The 15,736-nt window shown below is 57.2% G+C and overlaps 4 protein-coding genes across 6 annotated transcripts; 1 reads left to right on the forward strand and 3 right to left on the reverse strand.

Annotated features, from left to right (window-relative positions):
* Positions 1-672: 672 nt before the first annotated feature.
* On the forward strand, positions 673-6,429 carry LOC128768791 (solute carrier family 35 member D3). The gene is made up of 4 exons (XM_053881963.1): positions 673-1,064; positions 3,795-4,005; positions 5,223-5,380; positions 5,445-6,429. Exons 1-4 carry the CDS (start codon positions 840-842, stop codon positions 6,057-6,059), a joined length of 1,209 nt encoding a protein of 402 aa, XP_053737938.1. The 5' UTR covers positions 673-839; the 3' UTR covers positions 6,060-6,429.
* Positions 6,151-9,978, reverse strand: txlnba (taxilin beta a). Of its 3 annotated transcripts, none has more exons than XM_053881956.1 (11): positions 9,829-9,978; positions 9,177-9,366; positions 9,081-9,120; positions 8,932-9,017; positions 8,758-8,865; positions 8,513-8,695; positions 8,332-8,451; positions 8,183-8,257; positions 7,669-7,761; positions 7,514-7,609; positions 6,151-7,436 (listed from the first exon to the last, which is right to left on the reverse strand). In XM_053881956.1, the coding sequence occupies exons 2-11, from the start codon at positions 9,357-9,359 to the stop codon at positions 6,999-7,001; spliced, it is 1,422 nt and encodes a 473-aa protein (XP_053737931.1). In that variant the 5' UTR covers positions 9,360-9,366; positions 9,829-9,978; the 3' UTR covers positions 6,151-6,998. The 3 variants fall into 3 exon arrangements, with proteins under 3 accessions (XP_053737931.1, XP_053737932.1, XP_053737929.1); XM_053881957.1 differs by lacking the exon at positions 8,183-8,257 and adding an exon at positions 7,905-7,958 and having other exon boundaries at positions 9,789-9,848; XM_053881954.1 differs by having other exon boundaries at positions 9,789-9,848.
* A 613-nt stretch (positions 9,979-10,591) lies between these two features.
* Positions 10,592-12,839, reverse strand: LOC128768773 (kelch-like protein 10). Its single transcript, XM_053881925.1, has 5 exons — positions 12,622-12,839; positions 12,070-12,556; positions 11,392-12,006; positions 11,039-11,188; positions 10,592-10,978 (listed from the first exon to the last, which is right to left on the reverse strand). The coding sequence occupies exons 1-5, from the start codon at positions 12,765-12,767 to the stop codon at positions 10,592-10,594; spliced, it is 1,785 nt and encodes a 594-aa protein (XP_053737900.1). The 5' UTR covers positions 12,768-12,839.
* A 51-nt stretch (positions 12,840-12,890) lies between these two features.
* Positions 12,891-15,306, reverse strand: si:ch211-202p1.5 (uncharacterized protein LOC103909337 homolog). The gene is made up of 4 exons (XM_053882020.1): positions 14,937-15,306; positions 14,122-14,428; positions 13,429-13,546; positions 12,891-13,362 (listed from the first exon to the last, which is right to left on the reverse strand). Exons 1-4 carry the CDS (start codon positions 14,983-14,985, stop codon positions 13,345-13,347), a joined length of 492 nt encoding a protein of 163 aa, XP_053737995.1. The 5' UTR covers positions 14,986-15,306; the 3' UTR covers positions 12,891-13,344.
* Between the last annotated feature and the right edge of the window lie 430 nt (positions 15,307-15,736).

The raw sequence follows: 15,736 nt of genomic DNA on the forward strand, positions 1-15,736 counted from the left end.
CTTCTCTTCCATTCAGTCAAGGCCAAGTCAACCATGGTCTCTACATGGTTCCAGAGCCACAGCTGAGTCCAGGTGGAGGGACCTCCCGAGCCGTGGTGGAGCAAACATGGAGGTGTTCCTGAGGAGAGACCAGGTGGAGACCTGCATCACCAGCATGGAGCTCTGAGAAGGTCACCTGACCTCCTCTGACTTCTGGGTTCCATCATCAGTGAGCGCTTCCTCTCGGCTGCCGTCTGATTGGACAGCGGCTGGTCCCACCCTCATCTCTGGTTCGTGACATGTGACTCAGACCAGCAACTTCTGAACCTGGCTCGAGTGGGAGACAGCGCCCCCTACTGAGTGTGACTCCGTCGCCGCAAGTTGAGGGACCCTGCTGTCCCCCATTCCCGAGGTGATGACGTCACACGCGGCCAAGTGGAGCGACTTATGGCGATGATGTCACTTCCTTGTAACTTCACTTTTTGGCTCGACAAAACTGAACAACTCCGCCCCCCACCTCGCCACCCCGCCTGTCTTTCGCTCTCCCTCCCTGCTTCTCTCCCCTTCCTCCCTCCCTCCCTCCCTCACTCTCTCCCCCCTCCACCGCTCTCCTTCGCTCTGCAGTCGCTTCCATCTCTCCTCTGATCACCATCATCATTATCCGCGGGGATTCCCTCCTGCACGCGCGCTCCTCCGCGCTCGTCTCCGGTAGTTGCAGTTCTTTTTCTCCTTTTCGCGGAAAACCCATCTTTGAGGTTCGAATGATCCAGCGAGTCACAACTCTGCCGAACCCGTCCTGAACTCCCCCCGCCGCTTCTCCTCTCGCTGCGGACCTCCTCCTCCTCCTCCTCCTCCTCGGCATGGACGTGTTCCGGAGCCGGCTCCCGGGGATCGCAGTGGCGGTGGCGCACGGAGTTTTCTCCGGCTCCCTCAACATCCTGCTCAAGTTCCTCATCAGTCACTTCCACTTCGGCTTTCTGACCCTCCTGCAGTTGCTCACCTGCAGTACCGCCGCCCTCGGCCTGGAGGCGCTCCGGAGGCTGGGCAAGGTCCAGGTCCCGGCCTTCAACCTGCAGCTGGCCAAGGTACCGTAACTCGACCCTCCTCACACCTGGACCTTCTCTCTGACCCTCCTCACACCTGGACCATCTGACTGACCCTCATGACACCTGGACCTTCTCTCTGACCCTCCTCGCACCTGGACCTTCTGACTGACCCTCCTCACACCTGGACCTTCTGACTGACCCTCCTCACACCTGGACCTTCTGACTGACCCTCCTCACACCCGGACTTTCTCTCTGACCCTCCTCACACCTGGACCTTCTCTCTGACCCTCCTCACCCCTGGACCTTCTCTCTGACCCTCCTCGCACATGGACCTTCTGACTGACCCTCCTCACACCTGGACCTTCTGACTGACCCTCCTCACAACTGGGCCTTGTGACTGACCATCATCAGACCAGGATCTTCTCTCGGACCCTCCTCTCACCTGGACCTTCTCTCTGACCCTCCTCTCACCTGGACCTTCTCTCTGACCCTCCTCACACCTGGACCTTGTGACTGACCCTCCTCACACCTGGACCTTCTGACTGACCCTCCTCACACCTGGACCTTCTGACTGACCCTCCTCACACTTAAACCTTCTGACTGACCCTCCTCACACCTGGACCTTCTGACTGACAATCCTCACACCCGGACCTTCTGACTGACCCTCCTCACACCCGGACCTTCTGACTGACCCTACTCACACCTGGACCTTCTCTCTGACCCTCCTCACACCCGGACCTTCTCTCTGACCCTCATCACACCTGGACCTTCTGACTGACCCTCCTCACACCTGGACCTTCTCTCTGACCCTCCTCACACATGGACCTTCTGACTGACCCTCCTCACACCTGGACCTTCTGACTGACCCTCCTCACACCTGGACCTTCTGACTGACCCTCCTCACACCTGGTCCTTCTCACTGACCCTCATCACACTTAAACCTTCTGACTGACCCTCCTCACACCTGGACCTTCTGACTGACCCTCCTCAGACCAGGACCTTCTGACTGACCCTCCTCACACATGGACCTTCTGACTGACCCTACTCACACCTGGACCTTCTCTCTGACCCTCCTCACACCTGGACCTTCTGACTGACCCTACTCACACCTGGACCTTCTGACTGACCCTCCTCACACCTGGACCTTCTGACTGACCCTCCTCAGACCAGGACCTTCTGACTGACCCTCCTCACACATGGACCTTCTCTCTGACCCTCCTCACACCTGGACCTTTTCTCTGACCCTCCTCACACCTGGACCATCTGACTGACCCTCCTCACACATGGACCTTCTGACTGACCCTCCTCACACCTGGACCTTCTCTCTGACCCTCCTCACACATGGACCTTCTGACTGACCCTCCTTGCACCTGGACCTTCTGACTGACCCTCCTCACACCTGGACTTTCTGACTGACCCTCCTCACAACTGGGCCTTGTGACTGACCATCATCAGACCAGGATCTTCTCTCTGACCCTCCTCTCACCTGGACCTTCTGACTGATACTCCTCGCACATGGACCTTCTCTCTGACCCTCCTCTCACCTGGACCTTCTGACTGACCCTCCTCACACCCGGACCTTCTCTCTGACCCTCCTCACACCTGGGCCTTGTGACTGAGCCTCCTCAGACCAGGACCTTCTGACTGACCCTCCTCACACCTGGACCTCCTGACTGACCCTCCTCACAACTGGTCCTTCTCACTGACCCTCATCACACTTAAACCTTCTGACTGACCCTCCTCTCACCTGGACCTTCTCTCTGACCCTCCTCGCACCTGGACCTTCTGACTGACCCTCCTCACACCTGGGCCTTGTGACTGACCCTCCTCACACCTGGAGCTTCTGACTGACCCTCCTCACACCCGGACCTTCTGACTGACTCTCCTCACACCTGGACCTTCTGACTGACCCTCCTCACACCCGGACCTTCTCTCTGACCCTCCTCACACCTGGACCTTCTGACTGACCCTCCTCACACCTGGGCCTTGTGACTGACCCTCCTCAGACCAGGACCTTCTGACTGACTCTCCTCACACCTGGACCTTCTGACTGACCCTCCTCACACCTGGTCCTTCTCACTGACCCTCCTCACACTTAAACCTTCTGACTGACCCTCCTCACACCTGGACCTTCTGACTGACCCTCCTCACACCTGGTCCTTCTCACTGACCCTCATCACACTTAAACCTTCTGACTGACCTCCTCACACCCGGACCTTCTGACTGACCCTACTCACACCTGGACCTTCTCTCTGACCCTCCTCACACCTGGGCCTTCTGACTGACCCTCCTCACACCTGGACCTTCTGACTGACCTACCTCACCCCTGGACCTTCTCTCTGACTCTCCTCACACCTGGACCTTCTCTCTGACCCTCCTCACACCTGGACCTTCTGACTGACCCTCCTCACACCTGGACCTTCTCTCTGACCCTACTGACTGCGGGTTTTCAAAACAGAACAGCAATTTTATTGTGAAACGGATAGTTCTTTCACAATAAGAGCAAGCTGGTCATCAGTGTCCAGTTGACGGATGTCAGGCTGCAGGTGTGAAACGATTCTCTCTGTCTCCACGACGACGAGCTCTACACAGCCGAAAGACAGAAATCCAAGCAGACACCTGATCGATCGAGAGTCATCGCTCTTCTCTCGCTTGAAGGCCACCAATGATGATGATGATGATGATGATGATGATTCAGGTGTTGCTTCTGTGTGTTTGTGCGTGTTTGCCTGCCTTCAAGTGTGTGTGTGTGTGTGTGTGTGTTGACAGGAGTTCGGGCCGGTGTGTGTGCTCTCCACGCTCCAGTCCACGCTGACCCTGTGGTCCCTGCGAGGTCTGAGCCTGCCCATGTACGTGGTCTTCAAGCGCTGCCTGCCGCTCTTCACGCTCAGTATTGGAGTGTGTGTATTAAAGAATGGAGCGCCATCTGCTGGTGTGGTGACCGCAGTGATGATCACCACGGCAGGAGCTGCACTGGCTGGTAACTAACACACACACACAAGTCTGATGATGATGATGATGATGAAGGTGGTGACAGACGGACGGACAGACAGATGTGATGATGACAGACGGACGAACAGAGAGACAGACAGATGTGATGATGACAGACAGACAGATGGACGTGATGATGACAAACGGACAGACAGACATGATGATGACAGACAGACAGACAGACGGACGTGATGATGACAGACAGACAGACAGACGGATGTGATGATGACAGACAGATAGTCAGATGGACAGATGAAAGTGATGATGACAAACAGACAGACTTGATGATGACAGACTGACAGACAGACAGACAGACAGACTGACAGACAGACGGACGGACGTGATGAGATGATGACAGAGAGATGGACAGACAGACAGAGGGACGTGATAATGACAGACAGACAGACGTGATGATGACAGACGGACAGACGGGTGTGATGATGACAGACAGACAGACAGTCGGACATGATGATGACAGACGGACAGTCGGGTGTGATGATGACAGACAGTCAGACATGATGATGACAGACGGACAGACAGTCGGACATGATGATGACAGACGGACAGTCGGGTGTGATGATGACAGACAGTCAGACTTGATGATGACAGACTGACAGACAGACAGACAGACAGACTGACAGACAGACAGACGGACGTGATGAGATGATGACAGAGAGATGGACAGACAGACAGAGGGACGTGATAATGACAGACAGACAGACGTGATGATGACAGACGGACAGACGGGTGTGATGATGACAGACAGACAGACAGTCGGACATGATGATGACAGACGGACAGACAGACGGACATGATGATGACAGACGGACAGTCGGGTGTGATGATGACAGACAGTCAGACATGATGATGACAGACGGACAGACAGACGGACATGATGATGACAGACGGACAGACGGCTGTGATGATGACAGACAGTCGGACATGATGATGACAGACGGACAGACAGACGGACATGATGATGACAGACGGACAGACGGCTGTGATGATGACAGACAGTCGGACATGATGATGACAGACGGACAGACAGACGGACATGATGATGACAGACAGACAGACGTGATGGTGACAGACAGACAGACAGACGGACATGATGATGACAGACAGACGGACATGATGATGACAGACAGACAGACGTCTGCAGTGATGGCGGCGGCGATGAGGATGACGGCGCTGCCTTGGCTGCAGGGGCTGGAGATCTGACTGGAGATCCGTTCGGCTACATCACCGGGGTCCTGGCGGTGATCATCCACGCCTCCTACTTGGTTCTGATCCAGAAGACCAGCCTGGACAGCGATCATGGGCCGTTGACGGCTCAGTACACCATCGCCGTCATGGCGTCGCCCGTAAGTGGCGCCAGCTCATGTGTCTGAGTCCCAGTCCTGTGGCGCCCTTTGCCTGCCCCCACAGGTGCTGCTGGTGTGTTCGCTGGTCTCTCTGGACGCCGTCAACATGTGGTCCTACGCCGGCTGGTCCGATCCCACCATCAGCGCCATCTTCGTGCTCTGCGTGGTCATCGGCGGCGCCATGAACTTCACCACGCTGCACTGCACCTATATCAACTCGGCTGTCACCACCAGCTTCGTGGGCGTGGTCAAGAGCATCGCCACCATTACGGTGGGCATGGTGGCCTTCAGTGACGTGTCCCCGACGCGGCTCTTCATCGGTGGCGTGGTGGTCAACACGGTGGGCTCCGTCACCTACTGTGTGGTCAAGTACTTCGAGACCAAGAAGAAGAGCACTTACCAGGACCTGGAGGAGTCTGGGAAGGTGGACTCTCTTCCAGGAGAACCTCACCAAGAGAAGCTGGGGGCTGAGAGTCCGGCTGCCCCTGAGCCTGGTGTCGCCGTCATGACTGACGCTGAGCTCCAGGAGATGCAGAGAGAGCACCTGCAGCAGGACAACAGCACAGCGGGCCGGACGGCCGCCGCAGGGGGCTTCCTGAGTGTCTGGAGGTCCGTCAAACATCTGCACTTCCTCAAGAAGGAGCCTCTGGTGGACAACATGGAGCAGCAGAGCCCCTGAGGGGCTCGGTCCCGTGCGAGGCCCGCTGACTGGTCCTGCTCCAGATGGAAGGCTGTGATGAGCTCTGCTGGTCACCTGACCACACTCTGTCTTCAACGTCTCTGCTCTGCTCTGTCCATGTGTTTCCTCGTCTGCATGTCTTTCCTCTGTCTTGTTGGGTTTACGCAACAAACACACACGCACGCACGCACATGTACATGTTACACATTCACGCACACTCTCTCCCGAACACGCTCACACACACACTTGTCGTGGCTCTAGGTCACCAGCAGGAGGTGCTGCAAGTCTGGCCTGAGTGACAGTGGGGTCAAGTTTCCATGGTGACGCAGCAGCAACAACTTTTTACTGGCTGAAAAGATTTTAAATAAAAGACAACAACCAATCAGCTCCATTCCTACCTGTCAGCCAGTTCTGAGGTGGAAACACAGGTTTCAGAGTCAAGTCTGTCGGCACCTTCATCACCGTCATCTACATCATCTTGATCCTCATCATCCTCATCATCACATCTTCATCACCATCACCATCCTCATCTTCATCACCAAATTTTCATCTTCATCCTCATCCTCATCATCATCATCACCATCATCATCGTCGTCATCATCACCATCATCATCTTCACCATCAACATCTGTGAGCAGGAAACTCTTTATTTCAAGTCTATTGAACAGTCTGATCTGCTGAGACGCTTCAGAGCCTCAAATGAAAACACACATATTTGTCTCTCCGTCCTTGCGGGGACCTCTCACGGCCATCACCCTTTCCCCAGCCCCTCTTCCTAAACCTAACCAGACTGAGACCCAGGTATTTTGAGGGGTGAACCCTCAGACTGATGTTACAGACATGAGGCCAAGGTGTTGGTTCAAAACTCACACTAGTTCTCACAAAGAAAGAAGAACGGGAACACACACACACACACACACACACACAGGCATGTCTTCTTCACTGGTCTCTGTGACTCTGTGTCTCTGGGTTCTTGGCCTCTTCTGGCTCCAAGGTGGCGGGCAGCTCCTCCGCTGCGGGTCCTGGTGCCTCTGAGGTTTTGGTTTGGAAGTGGAGGAAGGCAGAAGCGAGCAGGTCTTGGTCCAGTGGAAGCTCCTCTTCCTCCTGCTCTTCTTCCTCCTCGGCGGCAGCAGGGGAGCTCAGCAGCGCAGCTGCAAACTCCTGCAGTTTCAGCTGCTCCTCCTTCAGCCGGGCCATGTTGTCGCACAGAACAGGGTCAGCCTCCTGCACCTGGGCACAGCCCTGGCTCTGGGCCTGCTGGACCTCCTTGATCTTGCGGTAGAGACCGCTCCTCTCCTCCTGCAGCGCCCGGCACAACTTCTCCAGCCTCTGGATCTTCAGGACAAAGACGTCGTACTCGTGACCCCGTTCCGTCCTCTGCAACATCAGAGCCCGTGAGCAGAGCGTCAGCAGGACCAGGTCTGGAGCAACCCGGGCCCAGGACAGGACCGTACCTCCTGCATCACATCGTTCAGAGCCTTGTTGCAGTTCTCGAACCTGGTCTTCCAGACGTTGGACTCCTTCTCCAGCTTCTTCATCTTCTCTGACATCTGGAGCAGCAGAAAGCATCAGAAGCAGAACGGGCTGGTCTCAGCACCACAGCACCTACGTTCTCCATCTCCTTCTTGAAGCGAACGTAGATCTCATTGCTCTTTGACAAAGTCTCCTGGAACTCGTCAAACTTCTGAGAGTAGAGCGTCAGCTGGGAGGAGGAGAGAAGGGAGAAGCGGGTGAGGAGAGGAGAAGCCAGGAGAAGGACCATGAAGCTCCGTCTGCACTGTCCTGGTCACCACCTTCATCCTGCCAACATGGCTGACAGCGTCACCTGACCACCACAATATTCACCTGCGACTGTAGACCACCTGAGTGAAGCTTCCACTCTGCTGCCTGAAGGAGTAACTGAGAAGAGGAGAGGAGGAGGAGGAGGGGAGAGAGGGGGAGGATAGGAGGAGGTAGGGGAGGAAAGAGAGGAAGGGAGGAGGACAGGAGAGGAAGGAGAGAGGTGGGAAGAGGTGGAGGAGGGGAGGAGAGAAGGAGAAGGGGAGGAAGATAGGAAGGAGGAGGAGGGAAAGGGGAGGAGGAGGTAGGGGAAGGAGAAGGAGGAGAGAGAGGAGACATGTTACCTTCTTCTTCATGTTCAGCTCCTGCTCCTTCATTGTGAAGCATTTCTTTGTTTTCTCTATGGCTTCTCTAAGTAACTACGACAGAGATGAGACACTTGTCAGTGCTGCTCCCACAGCGTGGATCAGGCGCCTCAGTGGGCGGAGCTTACGTATTCTTTCTCCCTCTTGTGTCTGTCGGTGGCGTCGGCCAGCTGAGCTTCCGCCTGCTGCAGTTTGGCCTCGGCCAGTCGCAGCTGCAGCTCGTGATGCTTGTCCATCTTCTCCAGACTCTGGAGAGAAGGTGAGGGTTGAGCCTGAGCCTGAGCCACAGCACCAGCGCCTGCTCCTCACCTCGTCTCTCTGCTGACTCTGGCTCACCAGAGTCTCCAGTTTCTCCGTCAGCGCGGCGTTTTCTCGGCACAGCTTGTCGTTGCGAGCGCTGTGCGTCTGGATCTGGCTCTGGATCTCCGTCAGCATCTTCTGGAAGTCAGCGCGCTTCTCCGCATCCTGCAGGGAGCGCTGCAGAGCCTCCTCCTGTGGACGCAGGTCACTGTGAGTCGCCGCTCCGCTCCTGGCCAGAGGAAGCGTCGACTCACTCGGACCACGGCGAAGTACGACGTCAGGTCTCTGCACAGCCGCTCCAGCTCCAGTCGCGCGGCCTGGCTGCTGCAGCGCTCGCCCTGCTGCCGCTGGTGAGAGAGAGCCTGCAGGCATGGGCGGCATCATCATCATCATCATCATCATCCTCTTCAGCGGCAGCGTGGTCTCACCAGCCGTGTGAATCTCTGCAGCAGCTCCTCCACCTTGTCCTCCGGGGACGACAGCTGCTCCAGGGTCTGCAGCAGCTTGGACACATCTGCACATACACACACACCACTGAGCAACTCACCCACTTTGGATGAGCCCAACTCACGGTCACCTGAGTCCTCGTCCTCCATCTTGTCTTCGTCAGAGAACGCCTGTCATGTGACACTCTGGTCAGTTGGTTCAGAGTCACGCGACCGGGCCGACGCACCTGAGCCGAGCCGTGGTTCAGGATGATGTCACTCAGGCGTCGGCCAAACTCCTCCATGGGATCCACGGGGTCCACCACCACCGGGGGGTCACTGCTGGGTGAAAGCGCCGTCTCCTGGTCTGGAGGCTGAAGCGCAGTCTGCAGAGGAAGCCCTGCCTCCACCGACGTGCCGGACGACTCCATAGCAGCACTGCGAGTCAGGAGTGAGTGGCTCAAGCAACAGCTGCAACCAGAGCCGGCAGCAACCGCCTCCAGACTCACACCTGTCGCCGCCGTGCTATTCAGGGAGCCTCCAAATATAGTCCACTCGCTCACACACACGCCTGTCTCTCTGCCCTGGTGGGGACCACCACCCTTCCCCCTGAACCCAAACACACGGCTCACCCGGACCAGGAGCCTGGACCAGGAGCCTGGACCAGACTGGAGCCCAGTCAGACTCACACTGCTTTTACTCAGGTTCTCGCCTGGGCCAAAATGTCCTGACAAGAAGGAGCCTTGTCAAGACTTGGTCCTCACAAGAGTAGCGAAAACCTGCCCCCGCACACACACACACACACACACACACACACACACCACGCGAGCCACACCAACGTGGACTGGCTCTCTCTTTACCAGGATGAACACGGAGTATCAGTCCAGAAGAACGTCTCACCAGGATCAGAAGCGTGAAGCCAGGTCGTAGCCGAGAGAGAAGTGGAGACAGCCGGAGTGAGGGAGTGTGTCTGGGGGGCGGGGCCAACAGATGAGATCAGGATGATTGACACGGCAGCTTGAGCCTCCCGGGCTCCAGCAGGGCCTCGTGATCCCAGGCCCGGGTGCGAGAGGCAGCAGCTCCAAAGCTCAAGGGCACATACGATGCATGAAGCCAGATCTTTCAAGCTTTTATTGCCTTGGATTTGGCTGGTGAGGACATGCAGCTGCAGAAAAGTGTTTGAAATCAATAAAGGGTTTTAAATCCAAAGTTTCAGGTGCTCCGCAGCAACATCTGCTGCAGGAGTCAACAGCTGGGCTGCAGCTTCTTCATGGTTGGCTCACGTCACCTTCACCGTCTCTTGCTGACGCCCCATAGTGGGACTTCCTGCAGCTGCAGGACTCGGCACCGGCCCACGTCTGAAGTCCTAATCAGCAAAGTCCAAACCAATAGGAGCTTGGACTCGGACGCGCTCCGAGTCGCACCTGCGACAGGTGCGTTCACTCCGCCGCCTGCACCATGGCACCGCGGACATGGCGGCGTTTGACCACTCACGGTCCACCATCACGGTCCACCTTAGAGGGATGAGGACTCAGGTGAGTCACATCAGGTGAGATGGGCTCAACCTCCCAGCGTGGCGAGCGCCAGTCCTGCTGTAGCGCCGGGAAGAAGAACCCTGCGCTCCCATTGGTCGGCCCGACTGCGACAGCCCCTCCCCCACGTGTCACTGGACCGACGCTCCATACCTGGCGGTCTGTTTCCGGACTCGGACGCGGCGGTCCCACAGCGGGAGCGAGGGGAGCGAGTCCCGGGGGAAAAGGTAGTCAGCCATGTTGGGAAGTCCAGAGACGGAGCAGCAGCCCCAGGCGCCGCGCAGGTTCTTGGTGTTGGAGGTCAGACTCCACGTGTCCGCCTGAGTGTTATAGGACTCCACTCTGTTGGTGAAGGAGCGGCCATTGAAGCCTCCCACCACGTAGAGAATGTCTTCCACCACTGCCACTCCGAAGTACTGCCGCGGCTTGGCCATGGGGCTGACTGTGCGCCAGGCGCGGGTCCTGGGGTTGTAGGCCTCCACCGTGCTGAGCACCTGCTGCCCGTCTCTGCCACCCACCTGGAGGAGACAGCGGTAGATGAGCCCAGCCACCCGGCCCACGGCACTGTGCCAACTTACCGCGTACACCCGCTCCGTGTTGGCCACCACGCCGAGACCCGCTCGCCGCCACATCATAGGTCTAAGGAGCGTCCACTGGTCTCTCTTGGGGTTGTAACACTCGCCAGATCGCAGGATGTGACTTCCGTTGTAGCCGCCAAAGACGTAGATCTGCAGGTGCGGCACAGCAAGTGTTAGCCATGAACAGCGACAGGCAGGAGCCGACCAGCGGAGGGCAGCAGAGAGCTGCTGAGCACCAAGGTCTCTCTTAATGCTCTGCTAGTTTAGCCATTTTAGCGTAGCTCAGCATGTCACATCCAGGTCCAGAGGCTCTGCATCTGTCTTTCTTTGAAGGACGCTCTAGTGCCACCTACCTTGTTTTGGAAGGCAGTGCAGCTGGTTTCGCTGCGGCACTCGTTCATGGGCGCAATGCTTCTCCACTGGTTCTCCTCAGGTCTCAGACACTCGGCGCTGCGGAGCTTGTGACTTCCATCGGAGCCTCCCAGCGCATAGATGGCGCCGCTGAGCACGGTGACGGCGGGGTCGTAGCGGTGGTCTGTCATGGGCGCCACCTCCTGCCAGGTGTGCGAGCTCAGGTTGAAGCGGTGAACCCGGTTGGTGATCTCGTAGGCGATGTGGCCTCCGACGCAGTAGAGGAAGCCGTTGAGGAAAACCACGCCGTAGTAGAAGCGGCGGTGGGGAAGTGTGCTGCTCAGCGTGACCCAGTGGTCCACGCAAATGTCATAGGCCATGATGATGTTGAAGGGGAACCTGCCGGTGACTTTCCCGCAAGCCAGCATGGCCACGTTTGGCAGGCGAGGACGCGCCGGCAGGTTCCGGAAGCCCCGCACCTTGGGCCGTATGAGGATGTGGTTGATGGTTCTGATGGCGTCCTTCACCATGTTCAGCGAATCGGCGTCTCTCTGGACCAGCTCGTTGGTCAGAACCTCACATCTGATGAAGTCCAGAGGCATCAGGGCCAGCCGCACCTGCAGGAGGAGCAGATGTGGATACGTGTCTCAGCAGCGGACCGGACCTCTCAGCCTACCCACCTTGGACAGCAGCTCAGCCATGTGTCGTCCTCGTTGGCCTGGATCCAGACCGATCCAGCGGACGATGGCCTCAAACACCACGCGCTCCTTCCTGATGTTGAGCTGGTCTCCTTCCAGGAAGACGCTGAGCTCCTGAACACTGAGCTGCACAAAGTCCTCTGAGGACATGAGCTCCTGGAAGTGGCTCATGATGAAGGTGAAGGCCTTGCCATGGACCGGGGGAGGCGGGTGGATGGACTTGGTGAACTTCCACAGATGGATGCAGCTCTCCAGACACAGCTGCTCAGCCAGGTGGGCGCAGCAGGCCTGCATCATGTCGCTGACGTTGAAGTAGTCCGCCGCCTGCAGGAGGTTCCACACGTTGTCGTCTCGGACGGAGACCGAACCGGAGTAGAGGAAGTGGATCATGGAGCCCATGGTGTCGGCCGACACGCCGGAGACGGTAAAGAGGGTCTGGTCCGGGGCCGACCAACGTTGGAACATGACCCTGATGTGCACACGGTCACAAGCTCAGGCATGCTGCTCCCTCACCGCTCCTCTGAGGGAACTTACCGGAAGAAGTCGCTGCTGTGGCTCAGGAGCGCCTTGTGGATGGGGAACTGGGCTCCACCCACTCGGAGCACCGCGTCACACGCTGCTCCTGCCAGCTGGCTGGGGCCCGCGCTTGACTTGAGGCAACACTTGCGTTGGAGACTCATGTCGCATCACCACACTGAGCTCATCGTGGTCACAGGGGGCCGCTACGCTTCCTCTGCCCGACACGCGGCATTGGTGGCTCACTGGCTTCTGCCTGCTATTATTCATCTGCGTGGCCTTTGATCCTCCTGGCCGCCTTTGATGAGCCCTCACTAAAGGTGGCGATGACATGGCCGCCTCAGAGTGGTCGCCAGGCAAACAAGGAAGCAGCTCCCCGAGCGGTTGCTGGATTCTCTGGTCTCAGACTAACAACACAAACATCTCAGTGGGAACCTTTATTTGGATGTGGAACACCTCAGTGACGCCCACCAGAAGCTCCTTCTTCTGTAAGCTGCGTTTCCTCGCGGCAGAAGGAGACGAGCACCAGCGGCACGTTGCCAAGAGTTCCATCAGCTGGTGACTGACAGGTGGAGGACCCGACAGAAAGACACGCCTGATGCTTGCTGCGCTTGTCAAGTTGCTGAGTCATGGCAACATCCCGATGAGTCAGAGCAGAACCCGTGTTGTAGTTGTACAGTTTGTCCACCGGGTAGACGATTACAACTTTGCCCTCTGTCTGTCTCAAGTGGCTCTGTGCTCTCACCAGGCGTGTGTCTCCTGAAAGAGGCCGAAGGCTGGTGTTAGCGGGCGAGCGGACGGGCAGGTGCACAGGTGTGTCCTCACCTGCTGTGTGTGGACCCGGCAGAAGCGCACACACTTGTCGTCACTGGCGTCGCGGCACCTGCAGCGGACTGCTTCTCTTCTGAGTCGGGCGGAAGCCAAGCCCAGCGGCAGCAGGCGGCTGGAGGACAACACACACATGCGCACGCACGCACACACACAGACACACACACGTCGGATCTGAGTTCCAGTCTGTCTATGACCTCCTGCTTCAGAGACAGAAAGGGTTCACACACGACCTTGATCCTCTCAGAATGCCACTCTACGCTCAAGTGTTGGCCAGAGCAGCGCCACCTGCAGGCGTGGCAGCAGGGGACAGAGGTCGGCACCGCTGGTATTTTGAGTGTGGACCCGCCGGCACCGCGCGGTCCAGCCCTGGCTGCTCAGCTCTGCAGCTCTGGTTCCACCACACCACAAGCGGAGCTCAGAACATCTGGATCCACTCGTGAAGCTTGTAAAGCAGGGCTTTGATGGCGGCTGCAACACGGCCACTTCCTGGTGCAGACCGGCAGCAGGAAGCAGCCACTGGTGAGAGCGGCTTGTTGAGGACGCCACCGCAGCTCAACTTCACACAGGGATTAGTGGCTCCAGGCTATTTGTGTTCTGGAGAGTCTGACATTTCTGCTCATGCTAACTTCCTGTAGAGGCGCGAGCTCACATCCCAACAAACCCTTGCTTCTACCTGCACCCACCTACCTCGGTGTGTGGATCCACACGATGCCAATGTGGCAGAAGAAGATACACTCCTCATCCCTCCTGTTCTCACACGAGCAGCGCTTCGCTCGCCGCTGACCTCTGAGGGAAGGCTCCGCCGTGGGGCCCTGCTCTGCTGTGAGGCCCTGCTCCACTGTGAGGCCCTGCTCCACTGTGAGGCCCTGCTCCGCCGTGGGGCCCTGCTCCACTGTGAGGCCCTGCTCCACTGTGAGGCCCTGCTCCGCCGTGGGGCCCTGCTCCACTGTGAGGCCCTGCTCCACTGTGAGGCCCTTAAGTTTGACTTGTGAGCCTGTAAAAATATAATTTCCATCATCATCACCGTCATCATCATCACATCACCATCATCACTGTCATCATCATCATCACCATCTTCACCATCATTACCTTCATCACCACCTTCATCATCATCATCATCACCACCTTCATCATCATCTTCATCATCACCTTCATCACCACCTTCATCATCATCATCATCATCACCATCTTCACCTACATCATCTTCATCATCACCGTCATCATCATCACATCACCATCATCACTGTCATCATCATCATCATCATCATCACCGTCATCATCACCATCATTACCTTCATCACCACCTTCATCATCATCATCATCATCACCTACATCATCTTCATCATCACCTTCATCACCACCTTCATCATCATCATCATCACCACCTTCATCATCATCATCATCATCACCTTCATCATCATTACCTTCATCACCACCTTCATCATCATCATCATCACCATCTTCACCTACATCATCTTCATCATCATCATCATCATCATTACCTTCATCACCACCTTCATCATCATCATCATCACCTTCATCGGTCACCATTATCACCTTGGTTCTGGGTCATCGCCAGGCTCGTGACCAGAATGCAGAGCAGAATCATGTCCGCGCGGATCCAGACGCAGATCCTGGGAGGTTCGTCGCCACAGAGCGTCTTGGTCAGAGTGAGTTTGGTGGACGGTGTCCCGCGCCGCTGCGCGCTGCTGACGGAGGGTGGTGACCGCGTCTGCTGCGCCCGCCTCCAGCACAGACTTGAAACGACACACGAAAGAAGCAGCAAGAGCAGATTCTTCTCGCGTGACGAGTCCCGCCAGAAGATTCGTCCCTCGAAGAGACTGTGAGCGCGAACGCGTCTCGGGCTCTTGTGGCGTCTGCTCCGCCAGTGTTTACTGTGGGACTCTCTCTCTCTCTCTCTCTCGCTCACTCACTCACTCACACACAGGGTGGCGATCTCGCTCCTTGTGAGGACCTCTCCTGGCCATCACCCTTTCCCCAGCCTCTCCCCCTAAACACGTGGCTCACCTGAACCAGGACTCTGGACCGGACTTGAGCCCAGTGATTTTCAAGTATTATCAGCCTAACCTTGTGGGGACCGGCAATGGTCCCAACAAGTTGGCGCGCCCACACGCCTCATGGAGGAGTTGGCGACTTCCTGAAGTCCCAAGCGTGTTCCTCGCTCCTCGCCCAGGTCCGCTTGGCGAGCCCGGTCACGATCGGACTTCCACCCAAGAGCGGCTGCACCTTGAAGTGCGAGTGAGCGCCCCCTGCTGGATGACCGAGGACAGAGGCTGGTTGT

This window comes from Synchiropus splendidus, chromosome 12, assembly GCF_027744825.2.
Source record: "Synchiropus splendidus isolate RoL2022-P1 chromosome 12, RoL_Sspl_1.0, whole genome shotgun sequence".
In the NCBI taxonomy this organism is placed as follows: domain Eukaryota; kingdom Metazoa; phylum Chordata; class Actinopteri; order Syngnathiformes; family Callionymidae; genus Synchiropus; species Synchiropus splendidus.